This window comes from Dipteris shenzhenensis, chromosome 33 (genome assembly GCF_047967505.1).
Source record: "Dipteris shenzhenensis isolate YYH24624 ecotype China chromosome 33, Dip_SZ_1.0, whole genome shotgun sequence".
NCBI lineage: Eukaryota > Viridiplantae > Streptophyta > Polypodiopsida > Gleicheniales > Dipteridaceae > Dipteris > Dipteris shenzhenensis.
Window position 1 is genome coordinate 12,852,046 of NC_141628.1, and position 23,118 is coordinate 12,875,163.

The following is a 23,118-nucleotide window of genomic DNA, read 5'->3' on the forward strand; positions in this document are numbered from 1 at the left end:
CTCCAAGCCATTGATATCCACAGTAAGCCTAGGCCTAGGACTTTGTTCACATGTTAGGGCATAAGCCGAGCATTAATCTCCATCCTGAATGGGTCCTGTCTCTAGTGTGGGCCCGCGTTGAACAGGTCCCTTGTGTCGACCCCTTGGCATGCCGTTCAGGAGCGCAATGGTCTGGTCCTTGATTTGTGGGGACAACAAACAAAGTTGACGTAGGGTAATGTTGGGCCTAAACCCATCAAGTCCTGGATCAAGGAGTAGGGTTGGGTCGTTGCCTTTTGTAACCTCATTCTCCTAGCTTCACTCCGAGGGGTCAAAGCTCACGCGAGGTGAAGGGTGCAAATGTGAATGTCCAGCCATTGACTCATGTGATGTCCCTTCCATCATCTGCTTCCCTTTGTGTTGTGCCGTAACGTGTCTCAAATGTCCAGCCTATGACTCATGTAATGTTTCTTCTATCACCTGCTTGCCTTTGTCTTGTGCCATACTATGTCTCAATGGCCCTCTTTCTTGGAGAAGATTGGAAGGTCCTGGTTGCTCCTCCGTACCCTTGTTTTGTCCTAGGGTTTTCACTCCCTTTGCAAACTGCACTGTTCTGAACTGTCAGGAAGGAAACTGAGGTGTGCTTCCCTCCTCCTCGGAACTACTAGTTTGAAGATCGTTGATGACGCTCTTGACCACCGCCTGATACCTTGAAGGCATAGATTGGTCGTCGGAAGGTCCGCCACTTTTGGAGCTATTGATGGGCCTGGATGGTTGTGAGGACTTTGATGATTTTTATGATCGACTAACAGGAGAGGACGAGGAAGCTATATTCCTTGGCCCACTGTCCACCCTGGAGGGAGGAGGTGACCTTAACCTAGAAGGAGGGGGTGACTTTGGAGGGGATGCACTGCTAGGAACAGAGTTGATACTGGTCAGTGACGAGGCCGATGGTGTTGAGACAGAGTCGTGCATAACATCACCATCCTTTGTTTGTGACCTTGTCACAGCTCCCCACACTGCACCAATCGAATGGGGTTTGTCGCCCTCCCCCGCCACTACCACATCAACCATGTTGACTTGGGATGCTAGTTCACCTCTAACATTGGGACAGTCTCTATTGTAGTGATCATTTGTGTTGCACTACGTGCAAGAGGGTCCTCCAAACGGCTATGGAAATCATCTTGGTAGTGGCCGTACTCTCCGCATCGATAACACATGATAGGTCTTCTAAGGTTGGTGCCTCGACCAACGCCTCTCCGACCTCCTCGAAAACCACCCCGTCGACCACGTTGATAGTATTGTCCATACCCACCTCCGGGAGTAGGTGGTTGGTACGGTGCATAATAGGGCTGAGGATAAAAGTATGGTGCCCCAACCGGATTGTGTGCAAGGGCTTGGCAAAGGGGATTAGGAAGCAATGGGGGTGGAATGATAGGAAGGGAAGGTGGCTCAGATGCTTTTCCAGGAGCAGGAGGTCCAAGTGCCGGGCTAGAAGCTACCAGTGTAGCTTTGTTGATTGCAGCCACTAGGGGTTCCCCTAATGAATACTCTGGTAGAAGCTTCCTTAAACCTTTGAGATACCTACACTCGCAAGCATCATGTCATGGATTTCACAAAATGTACAGGAGGAGGTAGAAGTAGGTACCTTGCACTTAGAGGGACACTCCCAATGTCCATGGCCTTCTCCCTTGCATTCTGTACACCAAAGACCACTTCTGATCTGGGCATCATAGGATGGTTGTTCATCCATCCTTGTTTTGTCTTTTAGACCTTCTTTGATTTCTTCTAATTCCTTGCTACCATGATGATGATCCCTCCTCTCTGAGGGGCTGAGTGGTCGGCGATGAGGCAAAACTTAAATGTGACCGTTCCATCTTCACTACCTACAATATTTATACATTAGAAATCACTAGGCACCCTGCACAATAATATACTTGTAGAGTCTGTTGTGAGACCTCACACAGAGGCCTCGTTTTAGGCCAGGCTAGACAGTATGGCCTGATTGATGAGGGCAGACAATAGGTTATTAGAGAGGGTCATAGTCTATGCACATTTTAAAAAGTCTATGCATGTTGCAGTTGAGGGACATGAGTAGTCTTGTTATGCTCGTGTTATCAAATATTTGATGCACATGGCACATCTATTGATCATCTATACACAGCAGACATGGTTATCACCACCATAGCCACCTGCTATTACAATTGCCTTCAGGCACCAAAGTTCCTATAGATCTCTGCCGCATAGTGCAGATCGCTAGATGCAAGACACAATATTGCAGCCACATGATACCGTAAAGATTTGAGACTATGCACCGTTTGTGACATGTATAAGGTGGTCGAAGGAGCACTCATTAATGAGATACCCGAGTCTCGAGATACTACAAAATTTGAGAGGATACCATTGCTTATTTATGAGGTCACTAATTTATGATTCAATCTTGTGAGACCTGATGCTGGAGGTCGTTGAGTTTGGGACTTTGAGCTTGCCCGGCAAAGACGTAAGATCAGCAGGAGATTGAACATAGGTCCTACAAGCCCATTTGAGGCTCCTCATTGCCCCAGTCACACTAGCAGATCTTGGACATATTTCAAAGGCACCAGGACAGCTATTTAGATCCATTTGGTCCTTCGCAAGGCTCATATTACTCATCGATAATGATGAGAGGTTTCAACTTTTACTTTCAGTTTCAGTTTCAACATTAGCTCTTAGGGGTGTCCTAGCACCCAAGTGATAGCTATAACGAAGATCCACAGTTTGGGAGATTTTGACAGCATTAAGTGGAGGTCAAGCCCATATTATTATATTATTTAAGATAGATACCCTTGGGTTCAACACCAAATGTGTGTTACCTGTAATCACCATGTGAAAGTACTTGAAGAATGCCAAAATTTATTTAATGTGAGTATGTATGGTTTGTCTTGTATCTTAAGACAGCTTGAAATGTTTTTCTATTGGCCCTAGATGCACAAGCTATGTACGCATATGCTTCATCGTGCATTATTTATTAGAAAGCTTGAGTGTGGCAAAGGTAAGAAACCGGGATTGTTGGGATAAGTGTGATCAAGGGCTTGCTCTATGGTGCATGTGTGCATCTAGGGGAGTCACATGTGTGTGTGTGTGTGTTGTAGAGGCACATTTAGTGCTATGATGTGTCTAGTGTGTGACCTAAGTGATGATGTAAGCCAAAGGCCCCCACATGGGAGGTTCCTTTGATTTAGGCCAGTCCCACTGATGTAGGGGCTGATTGCCACTGATGTAGGGAAGGTGCCTTTGATCTAGGCCACCTTCTCCCCATTTCTATAAGAGAGAGTCACCTCTCTCACAATCAATAGAGAACAACATTTTTGGTACATCTTGTGCTCTCATTCCTCTTCCAAGATGCATCTATTCTATCCCACGCGTTTCTACATTTGGTATCAAAGCTTTAGGTTCTAGATCTAGCCTAGCCTAGCATTAGATGCTCTCTCTAGCATGAACTACTAGTTTTTTCAAAGATTCCTCATCATCTCCATTTTCCTCTTTCCTTTCAAAATTTTGTGTGAGCTTGTTCTCTACCTACAAGCAACCATTCTCCACGCCCTTTGTGCTGTAAAACAATCTTTGTTGGGCGCACCTTCAGCTCGAAGCTTGTCGCGAAATTGTGCCTCCATCGCCTGTGCCAACAAGAAAACAGTCCGCCGATGTGTCGCGTAATTCCGCCTCTGTGGTCACTCATTTCTAAATTCCTCTGAGCATGAGTTGGGCGACACTACAAGCAAGCTGTTGATGAAGTTTGAGCTCGTTTGGTTAAGCATTTGAGGAGAAACAGACAAAAGACGAGTCGATTTTGCTAAGCTTCTATATGGCGACCTAGCGCAACATTGTGCCTCTTCTTGCTGGTAGCCCTGGTGTGGTATACTAGTGTTATTTCTGCATAAAAATCCCCTTGAATAGAGCTACGGGCTATGCGAATTGTGGCCTCCAATCTACCTTGGTCTCTGCTGACAGAATTCTTCATATTTTGGTCAAAGGGTATTGAGCAATCACCATAAGTTTGGGGCTTCCATTATTTACTGCAAACTTTCATTATTTTGATTGTACTTGAGTTGTAGAACTCAGTCATGGAGCTCATAAGTGTCCTTATACTTTGCATTTAGAATGATGACTATGTGATTCTCATGATTTATGAGTACTTGAATTGTAAACATGACTAAGCCCGAGCAAGTAGAGAAGTTTGATGTAACTAGTTTCCATACTTGGCAAACAAAAGCTAAGTTTGTGCTTATGTAAAAGGGGATATGGAATGTTGTGAATGGAAAGGAAAAGAAGTCTACAAAAGAAGAAGCTAATTGGTTGATCAAAGACAAGAAGGCTCTTGCTATCATTGCTTTGGGATTAAGTGACTCATACATTCACCACATTGATGGCTTTGAAACTTCACATGAAGCTTGGGATCATCTTCACACAGTATTTGGTGCACAAGGGAAATGCTTCAAATATATCTTGCTTATTAAGTTCCTTTGGCTACAATTGAAAAAGGGAGTGTGTTATTCCATGAAGAAGAACAACTCCAAAGAGAATGAAGCATTTCTTGTGAAGAAGGGCTACTTCAACAACAAAGCAAATCTGGCTGAAGGAAGAACTCCATCAGCAAATGAAGAATCAAATTTTGTGGTAGAAGATAAAGACTATGCTTTTTGAGCACTTTGTCTTTTGAATTTTTGTTTATCATCACTTGGTCAAATTTTGAGGTTCTCTGCCTGGAGTAGTAGTCCAAAAAGAATGTCATATGTTTTGTCTTTTGTAAATCACCTCTGGTCACCATATGATGTAGGCCACGTGATATGTGTTTTGTCTATCCCATTTTTGTGAACCTCACACCCTTGGAAACCCTTGCTAGCATGAGATCCTAGCCATAGATTTATCCTTGACCACCATGAGATGGCATGAGAAACTATGAGACTAGATGTATCCTTGACATTGCAAGAGGCAAACCCTTGAGGGGGGGTATGTTGGGATAAGTGTGATCAAGGGCTTGCTCTATGGTGCATGTGTGCATCTAGGGGAGTCACATGTGTGTGTGTGTGTGTGTGTTGTAGAGGCACATCTAGTGCTAAGATGTGTCTAGTGTGTGACCTAAGTGATGATGTAAGCCAAAGGCCCCCACATGATGGGAGGTTCCTTTGATTTAGGCCAGTCCCACTGATGTAGGGGCTGATTGCCACTGATGTAGGAAAGGTGCCTTTGATCTAGGCCACCTTCTCCCCATTTCTATAAGAGAGAGTCACCTCTCTCACAATCAATAGAGAACAACATTTTTGGTTACATCTTGTGCTCTCACTCCTCTTCCAAGATGCATCTATTCTATCCCACGTGTTTCTACAGGGATTACTTGAGATTACTTGAGCCTTAGACCCTAACGGCACATTGCTATGGATGCATTTCTCAAATCTTACAAGGTGATGACATGATTTGGGATGCTATAGGAGATTTATCAACAAAGAGGCTTATTGGTGTTGAGGTAACAAAAGCAGTTGCTTTGTTCACTAAAACACCTTTTGTTCATAATGGCATTCCAACGGGATGAAAGTTTGCAATAAATTATTGAGAGCTGCATTCGACTATCTGAGAACAAAGTTTCAGTTTTCTACAGTCCTTTCATCTTAAGCAAGATGAACAAATTGAGGTCTTATTTTTTGAGCTTCTTAGAAGCTATGTTATGACCATGAAATGTGGTAAAGTATTTGCCTTTTCCTACTGTGAAAATTTCAAGTGCTGAAGTATGTACCTTTGCACGGCGGACAACAAAGACAACCCGTTCCAGTAAACAACAGCAAATCTGAACCCACAAACTGTGAATGAAACAGAGAGATAGAGAAGCAAAAATATACTCAGTTTAGGTCACCACAAGAGTGGGTGAACTGCTTCAGGATGAGCCACAAGTATCCAGCAAAATGCTGGGTTAAATACAGTGAAGGAAGACCGAACAAAACGGAGGTATAAATGCGAAGGAAGGCTGCAGACTGTCTGCTCCTGTGTGCCTTAAAAGAAGGGCTTCAGTGGGATGTAGAGGGCCACACTGATATAGGGCCAACCTGCCCTAGAACTGGCCGACTAGACCTCACCATCTGGTTTGTCCAACCAACTAATTTGCTGACCTGATGCATCCCGACTTCGATTTAACCCTAAACACAGGCCAAACACAATCAACAAAACATGATAAAGACCAGTGATGACACCTCTGTGAGCCACCCCCAAGCATGTAGGCTTGAGATCAGACACTCACAAGTCTACGCCCATAACTCTGTTATTCCATACCACCAGAACCGTCCAGACTCCATAAGGAACCTTCAGCATAGATCTGCCACATAGAAGGCATGGGTTTAGGCTCTTAATCTAGACGAGACCATCTAGCGCTATCGACACATTGAATACCAACACAATAGCCTTGGCCACTCAGAGCGTCCCACTTTCAAGTCTGTCATTCCAGGAGATGGGACTGCTGGACTGAAGTCCACATCCTTTAAGGAGGTTTGTTATACCAAGATCATGCAAGACCAGCTATGTCCAGTCACTTAGTGAGGGGATGACATGGTCACAAGGATGACACAAGTCAGGGGATGACATGGTCACAAGGATGACACAAGTCATGGTCACAAGGATGACACAAGTCATGGCGATGACATGGTTGCAAGATGACACAAGTACATGGTCACCAGGATGGCATAGTCACATGGGGACATAGTCATTAGGAGGACATAGCACCCAAGCGCATGGTCATGCGTCAAGGGTCTTCATGTCGCGCAGTCACGCTCTGCCAACCTCTGCAGACCTGACTCATGGGTGGCATAGATGTTCATCTGGCGGTGCCTTGTTAGATACAGGGTGGCTGCAGGCAGTGCACATGGAGTAGTTACAACGCACCGACTCGGCGCAAGCTGGCCGTTGCAGGAGACATGAAGAGCCTCAACGGCGGGATGGCTAAGGATGAGGGAATAACCAATAGGAGAGAGGGAGGGGATTTCCCATTCGGAATGCGAGGGTGAAGAGGGGAGATGAGGGGGATGGGGATTCATTTAGCATTGTACAGGGATTGAGAGGGAGGAGAGAGGCTAGAGCTACGAGCTCGCCTGTTGCATTGTTGTGGATGAGTGATCTCTGATCTCTGTTCAGAGAGGCTAGTGTATGAGGATCTCTTCCTTCTATGATACGCACTTGTTCGCGTTGTGTTCTTGTCTACTGCTTTCTCCGTTATCTGTGATTAGCATTGCTCCTTCTTATCTCCTTTCTGGGTTTGTTCTTTCTGTTCTTCGACTAGTGTTGTGTCATAGGTTCATGCATCACGTAGTGTAGTGCAACTGAGGTAGAGTTGTGTCATAGGTCTACGTATCACCCACTTCACGCTCCTAACATCAGTGGCCTTAGGCCTCCGGTAACACCACCGGAAGTGAGCGGACCTCCCCCTCAGACAGTTTATGGCGATCATGGTGGGACACCGCTGGTGTTGAGTAGCACGAGTGAAGTGGTATTTGAGGATCCTTGAGGGGGGAGTTCTTATGCCGAGTAGTTGCCAAGTAGTTCTGATACCCTTGAAGGAGCTAGTCAGAGAACTAGGAGGTACTTGAGGAGAGTGGAGAGAAGACTTCCTGCCGACCAAACTTGATACAAAAACCATTATGTGAGACGGAAGTTGGCGAAGTCCTCAGGGCGAGCACAAAGTGAACCCATTGGAGCAGTGGCAAGAGCAAGCAACTTCATCGAAACTCTCATTCTCATCGATCTAGACCAACAAGATCCCTGGTGGTCAGATCGGGACTCTGGAGAAGAGGAAGTACAAAGCGGAGAGCAAGTAAAGGAGGAAAGTACGAAGGACCAAAGCTCCTCAAGAGCTCTTCAAGGTCCAGACAACACCTCTTCTCCTGTTGCAACGATGTCTTCATCAATAGTCACTTCAACGGGAGTAGTGCCCACTTCAGCACCAAACTTGACATCTAGTGGTCAAGCTACTATTTCGTCTATTATGCATAACCCCACTCAGTTGAGTCTAGTTTCTACACCCACGACGCCTGTGGGTTCTCACTTTGCTCCAGTCATGTCCCTACCCTCTACGTTGCCATTACCACTGTCTATATCCTTTCCTACCACTTATCCATCATACATGGCTTCGACCCCATCCTTCTCTTTCCCAACTGCCCTTGCATCCTCTTCGACCCCCATGTTTTCTATGTCCTCACCATCTACTTTTGCAACGGCAACACCTACGACATATGCAGTACCATCTAATTCCGCTATGGCTACATCAATAGTGAGTTCACCACCAATGTGGTCCTCTGCACGGGGTATCACTTTATCAGCCTCTCCACCGTATGTCACCTTGGTAGCCACAATTAGTACTGTTCCATCAAGAGGTCCTTCATCTATTTCACCCGTTTTAGCTTCTGGGGTGGGGATGGTGGTTCTTAATCCTGCAGAAAAAGCTCGACTTCTTGAGTTGCTCAACAAGGTCCATGTGAAGACTCAGAAGTTCAAAGGTCACCTTCATGAGGATGCGGAAGCTCATGTGAGGAAATTCCTCATGGCATGCAAAGCTAAAGGTGTGGAGAACGAGCATGCCTTCCTAGACATCTTTCCGTCGTCATTGGAGGATGCAGCTGATGTAAGGTATAGTCAATTTCCCCCTGATCATTTTCAAACTTGGACATCCCTAAGGGAGGAATTCTTATGACTTTCAAATTGGAGAAGTTCGAACATATGATTGTTGACCAGGAGTTGTTGTCCACTGACACTATGAAGCTTGGGGAAAGCATCTTTGAGATGTACACAAGGATGAGGGTCTTGGCTGCCAAGATGTCTGTGCCACCTAATGACGCTATCATGAAAAGGATGGTTTTTGAAAGCATTGCCTCCCACCATTGCTATTAGGCTGGTTAACAAACTCCCTGAACATGCCTCACTACAAGATTTCTTGAGGGAAAACAAAGAGGGCCTTTGCAATGGCTGTTTGGACCACAATTTGAAACGCAAATAGCCTTGTGGTCCATTATCAGTGAATTCTTTTGTTAAGCAACGAAGGCCTTCGCCTACCCAGAATCCTCTAATCACAACATGATTCCATATGTACTTAATACATTTCAATTTCCACTTGTGGGATGAGACCATCCCGAGGTCTAATCCTCAAAAAACAGATTCGTTCTACCCTTTCACCTTAATTTATGTCTTGCATGCACCTCCATAGGCCAATTTTTATATAGCCTTCAGGTGCCTTTGTCACTTGGCTTCTCTTGATAAGAGCAGTAACTATTGTCTTCAAAAGATCTGAAGGGTCTATTAGGTCAGACAAACTGCAGTAAATAAGGTCCCTATAGATGCTTCTCCAAGACTATTATATCATCTTTATGGACGATCCAGAAGGGCTGTCCCCAATACTTCTACTGCTGACTAACAAAAGAACCAACTTCTACACATCTCCAGTAAGGTGGCTAAATTATTTCACTTTCCTCCCTGGTCTAAAGATTGTATAACCTCATATACAAAATTGTGCTGCGAAGGAATGCAAATCTAAGTTAGCTTACAGTATGATCATAACTGCCAAACACACAAATTTAAAGCAGCAGCAGGTCTTACCAATAGAAACTCCTCTGGAAATACCCGAATATCCCAAGTGAATAAGATACTGCTGCAACGTCCCGTGCTGAGAAATGGACCCTATGTCCTGGAAATCAATTGAGTCTCATTTAATCAGAGTTATTAAATGTAAATTAAAACTATTTTACAAAATGTGCATATGTCCATACAGATCCTAGCTGCAAGGGTGCATACAAATTTCAATCATCATTGTTAAATACTAAAAATGTTCACATGCCCCAACAAAAAGTCAGAATATATCTGAAACGTAACAAAAATATCATCTTAGGCTTTATGAAAATCCACCGTGACATTTCCTAAATATCCAGCAGTCTATTAATAAAGCAAAGTAAAGATCAAAGACTTTGACTCGTGTACCTACCTTCAACAAGCAAAGACTACCATAGTTGAGATGTCCCAATCTCTCATGCCATAGGTGTGTATGCGAAATTACAGATTCAGCTGCTGCATTTGCCTCTACAACAGCCCCTTTCTCATGAGCATCAAAGATGATACAGCCCTCAGGAAAGTGTTCCACTAAGTACTAATCATGCCAGTAGTCATAAACAGCACAACGGTAACCATTAAAAATGACTCTGAAGCCATTTGTAGAGATGGCTGAAATAGAGATCATATTCTTTTCTATACCTAGAACATACAAAACTTCCAAGAGACTGTATCTCCCGAAACTGAAGTGACTTCAACTTGACCAATCCCTCTCGCGGAATAAGATGCATTATTGGCACGTGCATCATCCAAGGACAGAAATAGAGGTAATGTGATTCAAAGTACCACTATCATCAAAGTACCGATCAGACATAGAATCAGAAACTGCTAACGCTGCATCATGTTTCGACGAATTGTAGTGGCATGTGACAACAAATGCCGACTCATCATGAGGCATATTTGCTGCCTCATGGCTGTGATCATGTGCAGCTGGAGCAGCTGATCTGCAAGTCCTTGCTGCTGCTTCTTTTTCTCTAAAGCAATGCACTTTCAACAATGTCATGCCCGAGCTTCTTGCAATAGTTGCATCTTTTTTTCTTCTTGTCATCACCCTAGCCAGAAGAAGATGGGGTACCAAAGCTCTGCCTTTGTGATCTGTGGCAAAGGTTTGATTTGCATTGATGGAGGCAGCCTGTTTGTATGGCTCTGCTCATCCTACAAGAGCTGATCAAAGGTGTAGTGGTTGGGTCACCCATGGCCACTAACCTAAACATCGTAGAAGCTGTGATAAGAATCAAGAAGGCCACTCACTGTAGTGGACACAACTTGAGAATCTGGCACAATCTCATCAACATTTATGAGCTGCTCTGTAAAGCCTTCACTTTTGTGAGATAGACATCCATGCTGTCCCCTTTTTCCATCTCAACATTGTCTAGCTGCCTACGCAGAAAGGCAACTCTTGCCTCATTCTGAATCTGATAGAGGTTACTCAATATATTGCATGCAACTGCAAGACCCAATATGTGGTATAATGAGCCTCTTGCAAGATAAGGCAATCAAGGCATGTGCATATGCATCTCTCTCACCCCATCAGATCTGATCCTGCGTGGGAGGCACTGCGGCAGCAGTGTGGATGATCCAATCGTCGCAACGGTAGCACCACCCGTGGTGGTGGGGAGGCATGGTAGACTGAAACCAGATGGATGAACCACGGCACCCTTGCTACAATGAATCTGCTCACTAAGCGCAACTACAGTAGCTGTGGTGTCCAGGATTCCCTTGCTGGCAATCCTCCAACCCACGGACTTTCAACAGCTCATCATCAAACCACTATAGCAGAACAACAGGAACCCCCCTCCAGGTCTGTTAGTCCTCTGCGTCCGAAAAAAATTTGTCTCTGCATAGGTCCACCAGAGTCAGTGTGAACTACTTCTCTGGTCTCAAAGACCTGCCGGGAAGCCAACCTTGAACAATACTCCTATGCTACTACCCACTTGCAGGTATTGCTGCCTTCAACAAACGAAAAGATGGGTAGAATGGGAATCTTGACCTGTTTCTCAACCATATCGAACAAAGTCATCACCTCAAAGAACTAGCTCTATTGAAAGGGAGGGGAGAGAGAGAGAGAGAGAGAGAGGAGGCTGGCGAAAGAAAGAAAGAAAGATATATTAACGTCCGCGGGAGGCCTTGCAGGCCTATGGGACAAAGTACAAAGTACACCAAAATTAAAAAACTCATACAAGCCACAAAAGGCTGAAGCAAAGGGCGCGCTAAGGCCCATGCTGAGTACTATGCAGGGAGAGAGAGAGAGAGAGAGAGAGAGAGAGGCTGGCAAAAGAAAGAAAGAAAGAAAGATATATTAACGTCCGTGGGAGGCCTCACACGCCTATGGGACGAAGTGCAAAGTACACCAAAAGTAAAAAATTATACAAGCCACTAAAGGCTGAAGCAAAGGGCACGCTAAGGCCCTTTCTGAGTATTATGCTATGCTGAAGTAAAGAGCTCAATAGCTCAAGAAAAATCAAAATCAAAATCAAGTACAAAACATATCATATCATATTATGTGCTATCTGAAGTAGGCTGAGAGCTAGAGTTGGAACTCAGAATCTGAAACCCGGCACTGTGGTGGCTCGTCTATGAGCGGTGAAAATGTATCGAATCTGTGTCTCTCTCGCTGTCTCATGCTGTTGTTGCGGAGGGGAGCATGGTCTCCTTAATCTCTGAACCCACTGAGCTATGTTTAAAGTGACCCCTCGTCTCGGGTGGTTTCCTCTGAGAAAAGATGTGATACGTCGAACCTCAATCGAGTGTGCTCTGGTCGCTCTCCGTGTCGAGGGTGGCCTATGCAATCCTCTCTCGGTAATCCAGACTGCCAGCATATTAGCTAGCTGCTGCTCCTCCACTCCACTATGTCCTGGAGCTGACTCAAATGCATAGAAATATGTGACATGCCGCTGTGTCTAGTCAGCCTTTGTATCCTGTGGTTTGGTCGCCTCCTGTTGCACTCTAATCTATCGTAGCAGGGTCTCCCTGTGTCGGCGCATCTCAAGCAGATAAAGCCCAATGCAGACATGGTCATCGAAGTGGATCAATAGTGATAGTGGGCCGAAGCCACTCCCATCCTAATAGAGATAATGGTATCGCCCCCGGATCTCGTAGTAGGCTGGCCAGGCGTAGAGAAAGTGCTCCTCTATCTCAATCTGTTGGCCCTTGGTTGGAGCAGATGCGGGTGGATGGCAACGGCCATAGATGCACGATTGGGACTTTGGAGACAATCCCCCACTGCCTTTGGAGCTGCCCAACAGCACAGAGGATATGGCGAGGAGCGCTTTGGATCGTGGCGAGGCTTCAGGGCACACAGAGGGACTTCACGTGAAGCATGGCTGCTTGGTTGTCAAAGGGTGGCCATGCCTTTCCCATTGACGTGGTCTCTCCAGCATACAGGGTACAGGGCCTGTGCATTCACAGCATACAGGATACAGGGCCTGTGCGTTCACAGCATTGAGTTTCATGAGGCGACCCCTCCCACTAGTCATCGACCTCTTCCTTCGTCGGAGGACAACGTGTGGGAGACAGTAGCCAGCATTACAACATGGAACATCTGGGTTGCTCGTTGTAGCTGGGTTATGGGCCAGCACCATGTTCCACCATCGGCCACCTTGGTAGCCATCTGGTAGGACATCATCTTCACGCTTCGCGCCATTTGGGAGTGAGGCTTTCTAGGTTCTCGAGCTACCGTCACACGACAGGAACATTTCTGCAAGGCTTGGCCTGCAGGTGTTTTCCACAACATCACCCCGAGAGGGATCAAATGGTTGTATAGTCCGCCACCCTGGTTGTTAGCCCCTGTTACAGAGAATACCTAGGCAGTGAGTTGGGATCTCTGGCAGCAGGAGTGTCTTTCTAACAACCAGCATTTAATTTTTCGTTGATTTTCATGGTTGGCACCTTTATGGTATTTGCCAACTTGTATGATCGTTTTTTACAAGCATCAATAGAAGTTCTTTTCTCTGGAAAAAAAAAAGGTACAAGATTATGTGGACCACGAGGAGATTTATGTTTCACCCCTCAAGCATTATGATGCTATCTTGGGTATGCCGTGGTTCCACAAAAAAGAGGTGCGCATTGATATCAAAGCAAGAACTCTCAGCTTCAAGCACAGGGATAAGGAGCACAAGATTTGGCCAAAGGAAGAGGCGAGACAATTCCAGTTGTATCCAATATTTCCATTTCTAAAGTACAAAATCTGCAATTTATGCGTACATGGTTTTTGTCAAAGAGAGAGAGGATGAACCTCAAGTGGAGGTAAGTCCTATGGATAAAAAAAATTTTCAGTTTCTAGAAACTTTCAAAGATTTTTTTTTCAGATTCTCTTCTAGGAGAGCTTCCTCTAGAGCGGCCAGAAGATCATATCATAGAGCTCCTTCCAGGCAGTGCGCCTCCAAATCACCCGCCTTATGAGGTGAGCGCAGCCCAGGCCAAGGAAATCATTGGCTGAGGTACAAGATTTGCTCTCTAAAGGACTTATCAGGCCCAGCTCCCCACCCTTTTTTTCTCTTGTGCTCTTAGTCCAAAAGGACGGCTCCTACCATATGTGTGTGGATTACAGAGCTCTTGACAAGATGACGGTTAAGAACGGGTTTCCAATTCCACGCATAGATGATATCTTGGACAGATTAAGAGGGACTACGATTTTCAATCGTATTGACTTGAAGAGTGGGTACCACCAGATAAGGATTCATCCTCAAGATGTGCATAAGGCAGCTCTCCCGACCACTTTTGGGCTTTATGAGTTTTTGGTGATGCCCTTTGGGTTAACCAATGCCCCAGCCACTTTCAATCGTATGATGGTGTCTACGGGGGAGGTCCACTCACTTCCAGAGGTGTTACCGGAGGCCTAAGGCCACGGATGTGAGGAGGGTGAAGTGGGTGATACATAGACCTATCACACAACTCTACCTCAGTTGCACTACACTACGTGATGCGTGAACCTATGACACAACACTAGTCGAAGATGCTATGGAGTGCTGAGTACTGCGGAGTACTAGAACAGAAAGAACAAACCTAGAAAGGAAATAAGAAGGAACAACACTAATAATAGATAACGGAGAAAGCGGTAGACAAGAACACAACGCGAACGAGTGCGTATGATAGAAGGAAGAGATCCTCATACACTAGCCTCTCTGAACAGAGATTAGAGATGACTCATCCACAACAATGCAACAATAGCAATACACCATAACAGTGCAACAGGCGAGCTCGTAGCTCTAGCCTCCCTCCTTCTCCCTCTCAATCCCCGTACAATGCTGAATGAATCCCCCTACCCCTCATCTCCCCTCTTCACCCTCGCCTTCCGGATGGGAAATCCCCTCCCTCTCTCCATGGTCTCGCCTGAAACCGGCCTGACCCTCTGCTCTGAGCCCTCTCATCTCTGTGAACAGGCTGACCGATGCATCCAATACAGCTGCATAGATCTTGGACATCACATGTCCAATCATGATAGTCCTGTAGTTACTCGAGTCCATGGGATCCCCTGCCTTGTGGATGGGGGTGATGGTGTTGAGTGTCCAAGTGCGGGGGAAGCCAAGGCAAACAGCGTCATTGAATAGCTTTGCTAGGATCGGGGCTAACGTGTCGATCCCATATGCGATAAACTCAATGCATAGCCCCTTGTGATCCTTCGCTCGGCCATTGTGCAGTTTCAATGTCGCATCCTTGACTCCCCCTCTGGTGAACAACGTGCAAGTGGTGGGGCGAGGTGTGTGTATGAGATCTGGAGTAGGCTAGTGTGGGACATCATAAAGATGGTGTGCATACGTGTGCCAGACTCTCGTGTCTATGAGGGGTGATGGGGACCTACGCTCAAGGAATCTCTACCAAAAGTTGCTGCTGTACAAGATGTGCAGTAGCTCCTCCTCATTTCGACGAAGAAATGCCTACTTCTTCCGACGTACGAGACGTCAATACTTGCGTACCATGTCTGGTGTGTTTGGGAGGTGACATCTGGTTTCAAATCGGAGCTGTCGACGATAAGCCTTGCACTCCGCATCGTACCAGTTGTTGCACGGTACAGAACCAAGAGGTGGTGGTCTAGTGCACCGTGTGGTGTGGGGAAAAAGATTTGGAGGGCAGCCTCGTGGAGTGTGCAACTAATCAGGGCAGCACAGTCCTCTATGAGTGGTATGTGATTGATGTAGGTTAGGAGTCTGTTTAGACGTCCAGAGTAGGCCGGTGAGAGGCTGTGATCAAAGTGTATGTCGTGGTAGGTGTCGTGCTTCCTATGTGGTGTGTGTGGTGTGGCTAAGCGTGGGGTGGCGATAGTGAAGAATAGGTATGTGTGATCAACTCCTGGAGGGAGTGGTGCTACGGTGAAGTCGGTGATACATGAAGTGAAGGTAGGGGATCCCATGATGTAATCTACTACACTAGTGCCCCCCCCGTGTGGGAAGCAAGTAAAACCACCTGAGGAGGGCCACAGGTCGAGCCCGTTGTAGATGATGAGATCATGCATCTTGCCCAGATCAAGGAGCGCGTGTCCATATGGTGTAATAGGCCCATGTCGGTCCGATGAGGTCCTGGTCATACTTGCTCCGTCTAGGTCCATGTCTGGTAGCATGATAGAGTCGTCTCGGAAGTCCACGAGTGGTTCCTGGCGCGTGCTCGTCCTGGCGTTGAAGTCCCCAACAAGGAGAACTTCCCCATGGGCTGAAAGGTCTGGGATATCCTGATGTAAGGGTGCATATGGCGATGTCTTACCCTCCTCTCGTGCCACTCTGGCAAAGTGGGATGTGTCTGGCGGGAAGTAGCATATTGCTATGAAAAGGTCACGGGTGTCTATGCGTCGGATTCGGATCCACATAAATCGGGAGTGTGTGTCCTTCCTCTCAATGGAGATGGCTCCAACGAGGGAAGACCTCTACAATACTGCAACCCCGCCTGATCCTCGGAGTCCTCCTGTATCCCTCGTCTCATCCCTGAAGGCTGACTCCCATGTGTAGCCACTGACTATCAGTAGTGGACGCTCACAGTTGGCCTTGATGGTACTTCGGATGCTACCACGGAGTTTCAAGAGCTTTGCGATGACAATCACAGCGAGACAGAGGGCCAAACCTCTGACTTTTGAGGAATTGGGTTTGTTACTGCTATAGGAAGAGGGTCAGGAGAAGCTCTATAATAAAGATAACAACGTCAAGGCGTTGCTGGCAAAGGACAAAGCCGGCAAAGGACAGGGCAAGCCTAGTGGTGGCAAGCCCAAGAAGGATGATCCTGGAGATGAGGAGGACACGTCCAGTAATAAGAGGAAGTAGAAGAAGAAGTGCTTCTATTGTGACCAGCCAAGCCATTTTGCGAAGGATTGCAGAAAGAAAAAGGCGGATTAAAAGAATAAGGAGTTGTCGTCTGACTCAGATTCAGATAGTGAGACAAAAGCTACGACTAATGTGGTAGAGATTCATCACTTCATCTAGGCTATACCTCAGATAGAGGTTTCCTACAGCCTATTTCTACAGAATAACACTTTTCACGCAAACCCTAAGGACTATTCTAATATACAATTTCACATATAAATGAATATTCTCTAATTTGTGGCAATCTTGTACATACCATAATTTCTGGAGGAATTGGAAAAATAATCAGAACAATGCTGCAAACTAGTTTTAAGACTCCTTGCTAGGGCTCCCTATAGCGGGTTGTGGAGTCAGAGACCTTTGGAACAAGGAGTGCTTGGACTCTTCCAGGTGCATGGCTGTTGATACTAACATGAGGGTGGATTCCATGGAGTGCCCTAGGGTTTCAAGTGATGGATGCTGTAATTCAGAAGGGGTCATTGGTATGTGCCTCCTTGAGGTGCAATGTTTGCTTTCAGAGCAAGCAGACAGGCAGTACGATGTTCTGGTATGTACTTGATGTCATTTTGTGCCTTTATAGCACGCTGTTGTTGAGAGAATCTTCTCTTCATGTGTCTCAAGAAATGTAAGATTGGAAGGAATGCGCCTTCTTTGAAGGCAGAAGGGGAAGTGTGGGTGCTTCTTCAAATCTCGGAAGCAGATTACTAGAAGGTGATTATGGACAAGGTGCATTGAAGCCAGAAGAGTACTTGCTTGAGAGCTCAGTGAGAGTTCATGGTCCAGGTAATCTGGAGATATTCTTGGGATTTTGGGATTTGATTTCTCAAGATGGTTCTTTTGTTGCGAACCCTACCAAAGGGAGGACGGGTTGAAATAGACCCTGAGAGCATGGTGCCTGGAAGACTCCAAGTTGTTCACTCATTATGAGGGAGATAGCTAGAAGATGGTGGCATCTGGATTGCTTGAGTTCGAAGGTGGGAATGTGATTGAAGGTGGTGGTGCCATCTAGTGCTACCTTGGATGGACCTGTGTACGAGGACAATTTGCTCGTGCAAGACCGGACTTGGAGAAGCAGGAGCCACTTGTTGAAAAGCCACGAACCGGAATCGACACCGGATTGTTCCAGAAGGTTTCATCATGGGAGCTGCTAGGGCAACTTCATTGACGAGTTGGCATTGGGCCAAGATGTGTGGGTGAGAGGGGGTGTTAGAAAGGTCACCTCCCAATCTGTAAGCCCCCAAATGAGGACAGCATGGGGGAGGGAGACCTAGGGCAAGATATGCCCAGAGAAATTCACATGTAGACCAGCAGCCAAGCCATACAATGACAGAGCATGCATAAGGGAAGCAAGATCTCTCTCGGTATTCTTTGGAGTAAAAAAAGAATCATCAACATATGCTTGAGCAACCATAGTGTGATTCTTATGAATATCCAATGCATGCAACATGTCTGTAGCCACAAGATGATCCATGTATTGAAGCATTGGATGCGTGGCTATCGCATACAAAAGCGCACTAAGTGGACAGCCCTCTCTCTCTCTCTTCCATTCTGTGCACTTTCTATATTTGTATTTTACGCATTCTGTTTCTTAAGATGGCAGGGCTTCTAGCCTTGGCTCTGGCCTAGCAGGAGGCGATTGAAGAGCAGCAAGATGGTGCTGATGGATGGCGACATGGTGGGGTGCTGCAGCAGAAAGGGCCTACCTATGGACAGGTTTGTGGGCAGATCTATCGCCTGCAATAGGCCTTGGAGGAGGGAAGGTATGCAGGGCACCTAGGTGGGCAAGTGGAGCAGCAAAGGGGGCTGCAAGTGGGCAGTGCCCTGCCCTTATATAGGGCTGGGCTGGCTGGTCGGCTGGCCAACTAGGTCGGCCAGCACACAGCCCTAGAAAGTGTGCCCACAGCCCCATAAACAAGGGCTGGTGGCATCGATTGAAGGGGCCAGCAGTCGGCCATAAGGGCCCCTGCTGATCGATCGTTTTGGAGCCCCTTGGGGCCTATAAAAAGAGCAGATCAGCAAGCATAGGAGCAGCAGGAGCAGCAGGTGCCTCATCTTTGGGCCTACATCCAAGAGGCAAAGGAGGGCCAGAGTTTCTGCAGACTAAGCTCACTTGAGGCTGAAGCCTAGGTTGTCTACTAGGGCAGGAAGGTGTTGAGATCTTTGGATGGAGAGTCTACATATGCTTGAGGTGGAGCATGCGGGCTCGGAGATCTTGAGGTACTGGCAGATTCTAGAAGAACTGATTGGTAAGATCAGAGGACTACATCCTGGTGGGACTCTGGATCTATCTTTTGTACTGTCCATAGATTTGGATGGAAATATATTCTTTTGGTGGATTCTACATCTTGCTTGGTTCAGTGTCTATTTGCTAGTATGCAAAACACATCTATGTGAAGCACATTAAGTAAAGAAGTTTGTGATTCCACCCACACCACACACTGTGTGAGCTCCTTGGCTATTCTACCAGTCTTCAGCTGCTGTGCATACCCTCTATTGGTCATTTTCTAACAGGATGGTTTCCAATGAAGGCCATTGTCCCTGAACTCTCCGTCTCTGAGTAGTAGGGGCAACTCTACAAATGAAAACCACTCTCCCAATTTGCCATGGTTAGAGCAAAACCTCCCTATAAGAGGTTGGGTATCTTGCCAATGGTGTGTCCGGTCACCGATCCAATAAGGTCGTTGAAAAGGAGGGGCTGCTCCTCCTCTCTTCAAGCCTCTGAAAAAGTGTCCGTCACACCGTATCCCAAGCCCTGAGAATAGCTGTTGCTAATGTCACCTTTGAGCTCCTACCCAAGCGAGTAGCCCTCTACTTATCCACCTAGTACTGGGCTCCCAAGGGTCTTCCAACGCTGGCTGGATCTCATGAAGTCTGTGAAGGAATAGTGACAGCATTGCTCTCACAATTAACTTCGTGAGCAATGCTTTGCTTTGGCACTCTTTGGCACTCTGGGTCAATAGTGCATAGCCCTCCTTTGTACTGTGGCTGAATAATGACGTCGAGATGAAGTTTTCTGATAAGTCGCTTCACCTGGCCAATGCAAGATCTACAAGAGGTTATGTACCACAGCGTGGCAAACAAAGCTTGGTTGGCAACCACTACTCTACCTGCCAAGGATAGCTTGGCCGAGCTCCAATGCTAGGGCTTCCTCCGAAGTTGTGGTGCCATCTGCTGCTCCAATGTAATGGCCAGCCCTACGTGACATCCCAAGTATGGCACGACAGTCCCTCTAGGCACCCAAGTAAAATCTTTGTGCAGTCGAATGTGGTCTATCATTGACCCAATTCCCGTAGGACTTCTGCTAGTAGATAAGAGCTCCCAAATTGAGGCAAAACACCTCCATGGCTGAAACAAATGCCCTGAAGTTGTCTACCACTCCATCAAGATACATTGCCGTATCATCTGCAAACTCTGCATCAAGGAGCTCCTCCAAAGCTGGAGTGGGCATCCTGATGCCATGAATAGCTGTGCCTCTAACTCTCAGAAAACTACTCATCACCTCAGCAATAAATAGAAAAAGTAGAGGTGCCAAGGACATCCTTGTTTCACTGATTTGGCTCTATGAAATTTGTTGCCTTGGGCTCCCTCGACTAAAACTTGGCTATGTGCCGAGGAGTAGAGTGCGGACACCCCTAATCCACACTATCGTAAGCCTCTCAAAATCAAGAAGCAAGACCAATAAAGTCTTCTGGCAGAAGTGTGCCAATGCTGTGGCCTCCTAAAAAGTAAAGATGTTATCTAAAATGCTCACCCAAGCAAGGTAATGGGGCTTCAATGTGAAATCTCAAGCATGTCTCCGGCACTCTCCGCTACCCTTGGGAATAAGGTGAATCAGCCCCTCTGAAATTCTGTTTGGCATATCCTCGGTCTCCATGACGTCTTGAAAAGCTGTGAAACTGAAAAAGGATTAGCAATAAACCGTCCTGTCTTGGACACTTGCAAAGTTATAATCTCTCTCTCAAGCTCATGGTTAGTGAAAGGCCCCATAAGACTAGTACTCATCTCCTCCATGAGCAGTCTCCCTGTGCTCCTCCATACCTCCTCCTTGGCTGCCAAGTATCCCAAAGGTCATGAAGTATTGCCAAGAAGCGGCCTGTAAAAGTCCATGGCCATATGTCCCACATCCAATGGTGCCATCCAGCCTCCTCAATCTCCCGATGTCCTCCCTCGAATGTCTAGGGTCTACAGTCTGAAATGAATCTATGGTAACTCGGTCTCTGGCTCTGAGTCCATAATGCAGCCCTCACATGAAAGTTGTACTCTGATTTGGCCTCCTGTATGGCTTGAACCTCTGCTCTAGCAAGATACATCCTCTTTACCATCTAGGACTCCCTGGCGCCCCCCCCTCCAATTTATGGAGAGCTACCAAGCTTGCATGTGAGGTCGCTGCTGATCCCGTTTGAAAAGGTCTCAATCTCCGGATGTCGGCGATGCGCTTAGTGAGAGAAACCTCCTAGCATTAGATGTCAAGTATTATGATAGTTGACGCTTTCCTCTCCGCTGCTCCAAAAGAATGATCTGTGTGGGAGATGACTGCAAAAGTAGTACCCAAAACAATGCCAGCTATCCCTTTGTTGCGTGCCCTCTCATCCATATAGAACCGGTCTAGCATCCATAACCTACAGCATTAACTTGTATGTCCCGTCTAGAGAAGAGGAGGGATCCCGGTGAGCGGCCAAACTCAGCTAGGTGCTAGGGATTTTGTCCTCTCACATCGAAAATGAGCCCCTCCCAAGCCGCTTGCTTCTTTCTTCTAAGCATTTTTACATCTGCTCCTCCCCACCTGTTGTTTAGATTCTCTAGCATATGGTAGTGATCAACAACTAGAAGAGTTTGTCGGATGGTGGTCCAAAATTTGGTCCTACTTGCTGCCCCATTAGTCACATACATGGACAAAAGTCCTATTGTAACCTCTACAATAATCATTGTAACCCAGAGTGTTATGCTTGGCACAAGGCCTACCAACCAAAACTCTATGAAACTCGTGTTTGATGATGCTCCTCCCATAGCAAAAACCAGCATCGCCTAGTCTTTAAACATTCCAAGAGACAATCCTCATGAGCACTGCCTGTCTATGTGGGCTTTGGGCCTTTGTTAGGGACATGCCAATTAAGAAGCGTCCATGGCGGATAGAGTGTCCTGAATGGATATAAGTGTTAGAAATGACCCAACAGAGGGTACGCACAGCGGAAGACTGATAGTAATGCCCAGGAGCTCACACAGTGTGCGTGTGGGGTGTGGAATCACAGACTCCTTAACTTAAGGTGCAACGTGCAAGCTAGTAAATAGACAATGCTCAGAAACAAATATAGAAGCAACTCTTTATATTGCCGTCCGTCCTACACCGAGGTATTTGGACCGCAGTTTGAGCCAAAAATATTGGGCATAGGAATGGGTGGTGCAGAAGATGCAACAGAGCGAGAGAAGATATCCCACACTTGTTCCTCAACTGTCCCTATTCCAAGGAACTGTGGGATTTGATACACCGACACATAGCCCCCTTCCCTTTTAGCTGCTCGGTGCAAGCTGAAAGGGACTAACTTCTCAATTGCTCAGTCAAGTATAGGAGAAATCTTGTTGACTTTATTCCGTGGTATGATACATTTTCAATAAAAGAGGTTTTGCTCACGTGCTCCACCTCGAGCAAATGTAGACTCTCTGTCTAGAGTCATCCTCTCCACCTTGCTGTCTGGAAACAAGCCTAGGTGGGCAGCCCTCTGAGTGAGCTAAGTCTGCAGGCCTTCAGCCGAGTTCACCTCCAAGATGAGGCCCCACTGTTGCTGCTGGTGCTGCTCCTTTCTGCTCCTCGAAAGCTGCTCCAGATGATGTGGAATGAGGGCATGGAAGCCCTCCTTTTATAGGGCACAAGGCCCCCTTGAATGGACCGACCAGCCAGCCTCATCCTGGCCGACCAGTCTGCTTGCTGGCCGACCTGGTTGGCTGGTCCAACCAGCCCTATATAAGGGCCCTATCCAGGCCCTTTTGGGCTGCTGCTAGACGGCCCTCTTGCAGGCTTCATACCTGCTCACAGACCCCCCCCATGTAGCCGTACTGCAGCTGTACAGTTGCGCCACCTGTTCCAGCCCGTACAGACAGCCCTTGAGGCGCCTTTGACAGGCTTCTGTGCTGCCCACATGACAGCTCATGTGCTGCCCATGTGGCAGCCCCTTATGGCTGTCCTTTCCCTGTGAGGTGCTGTCCATGTGGCAGCCCCCTCCCTTATCTTTTCTGCCTAGGTTCA

At 46.8% G+C, this 23,118-nt stretch overlaps 1 protein-coding gene across 2 annotated transcripts in view; it reads right to left on the bottom strand.

The window, feature by feature from the left end:
• The window catches only part of LOC147879713 (uncharacterized), a 62,774-nt gene that overhangs the window by 7,809 nt on the left and 31,847 nt on the right, over positions 1-23,118 (bottom strand). For both annotated transcript variants that reach the window (XM_087372166.1, XM_087372167.1), the window contains exon 4: positions 9,586-9,673. In XM_087372166.1, coding sequence (XP_087228292.1) covers positions 9,586-9,673 — 88 coding nt within the window. The remainder of the gene's footprint in view (positions 1-9,585; positions 9,674-23,118) is intronic.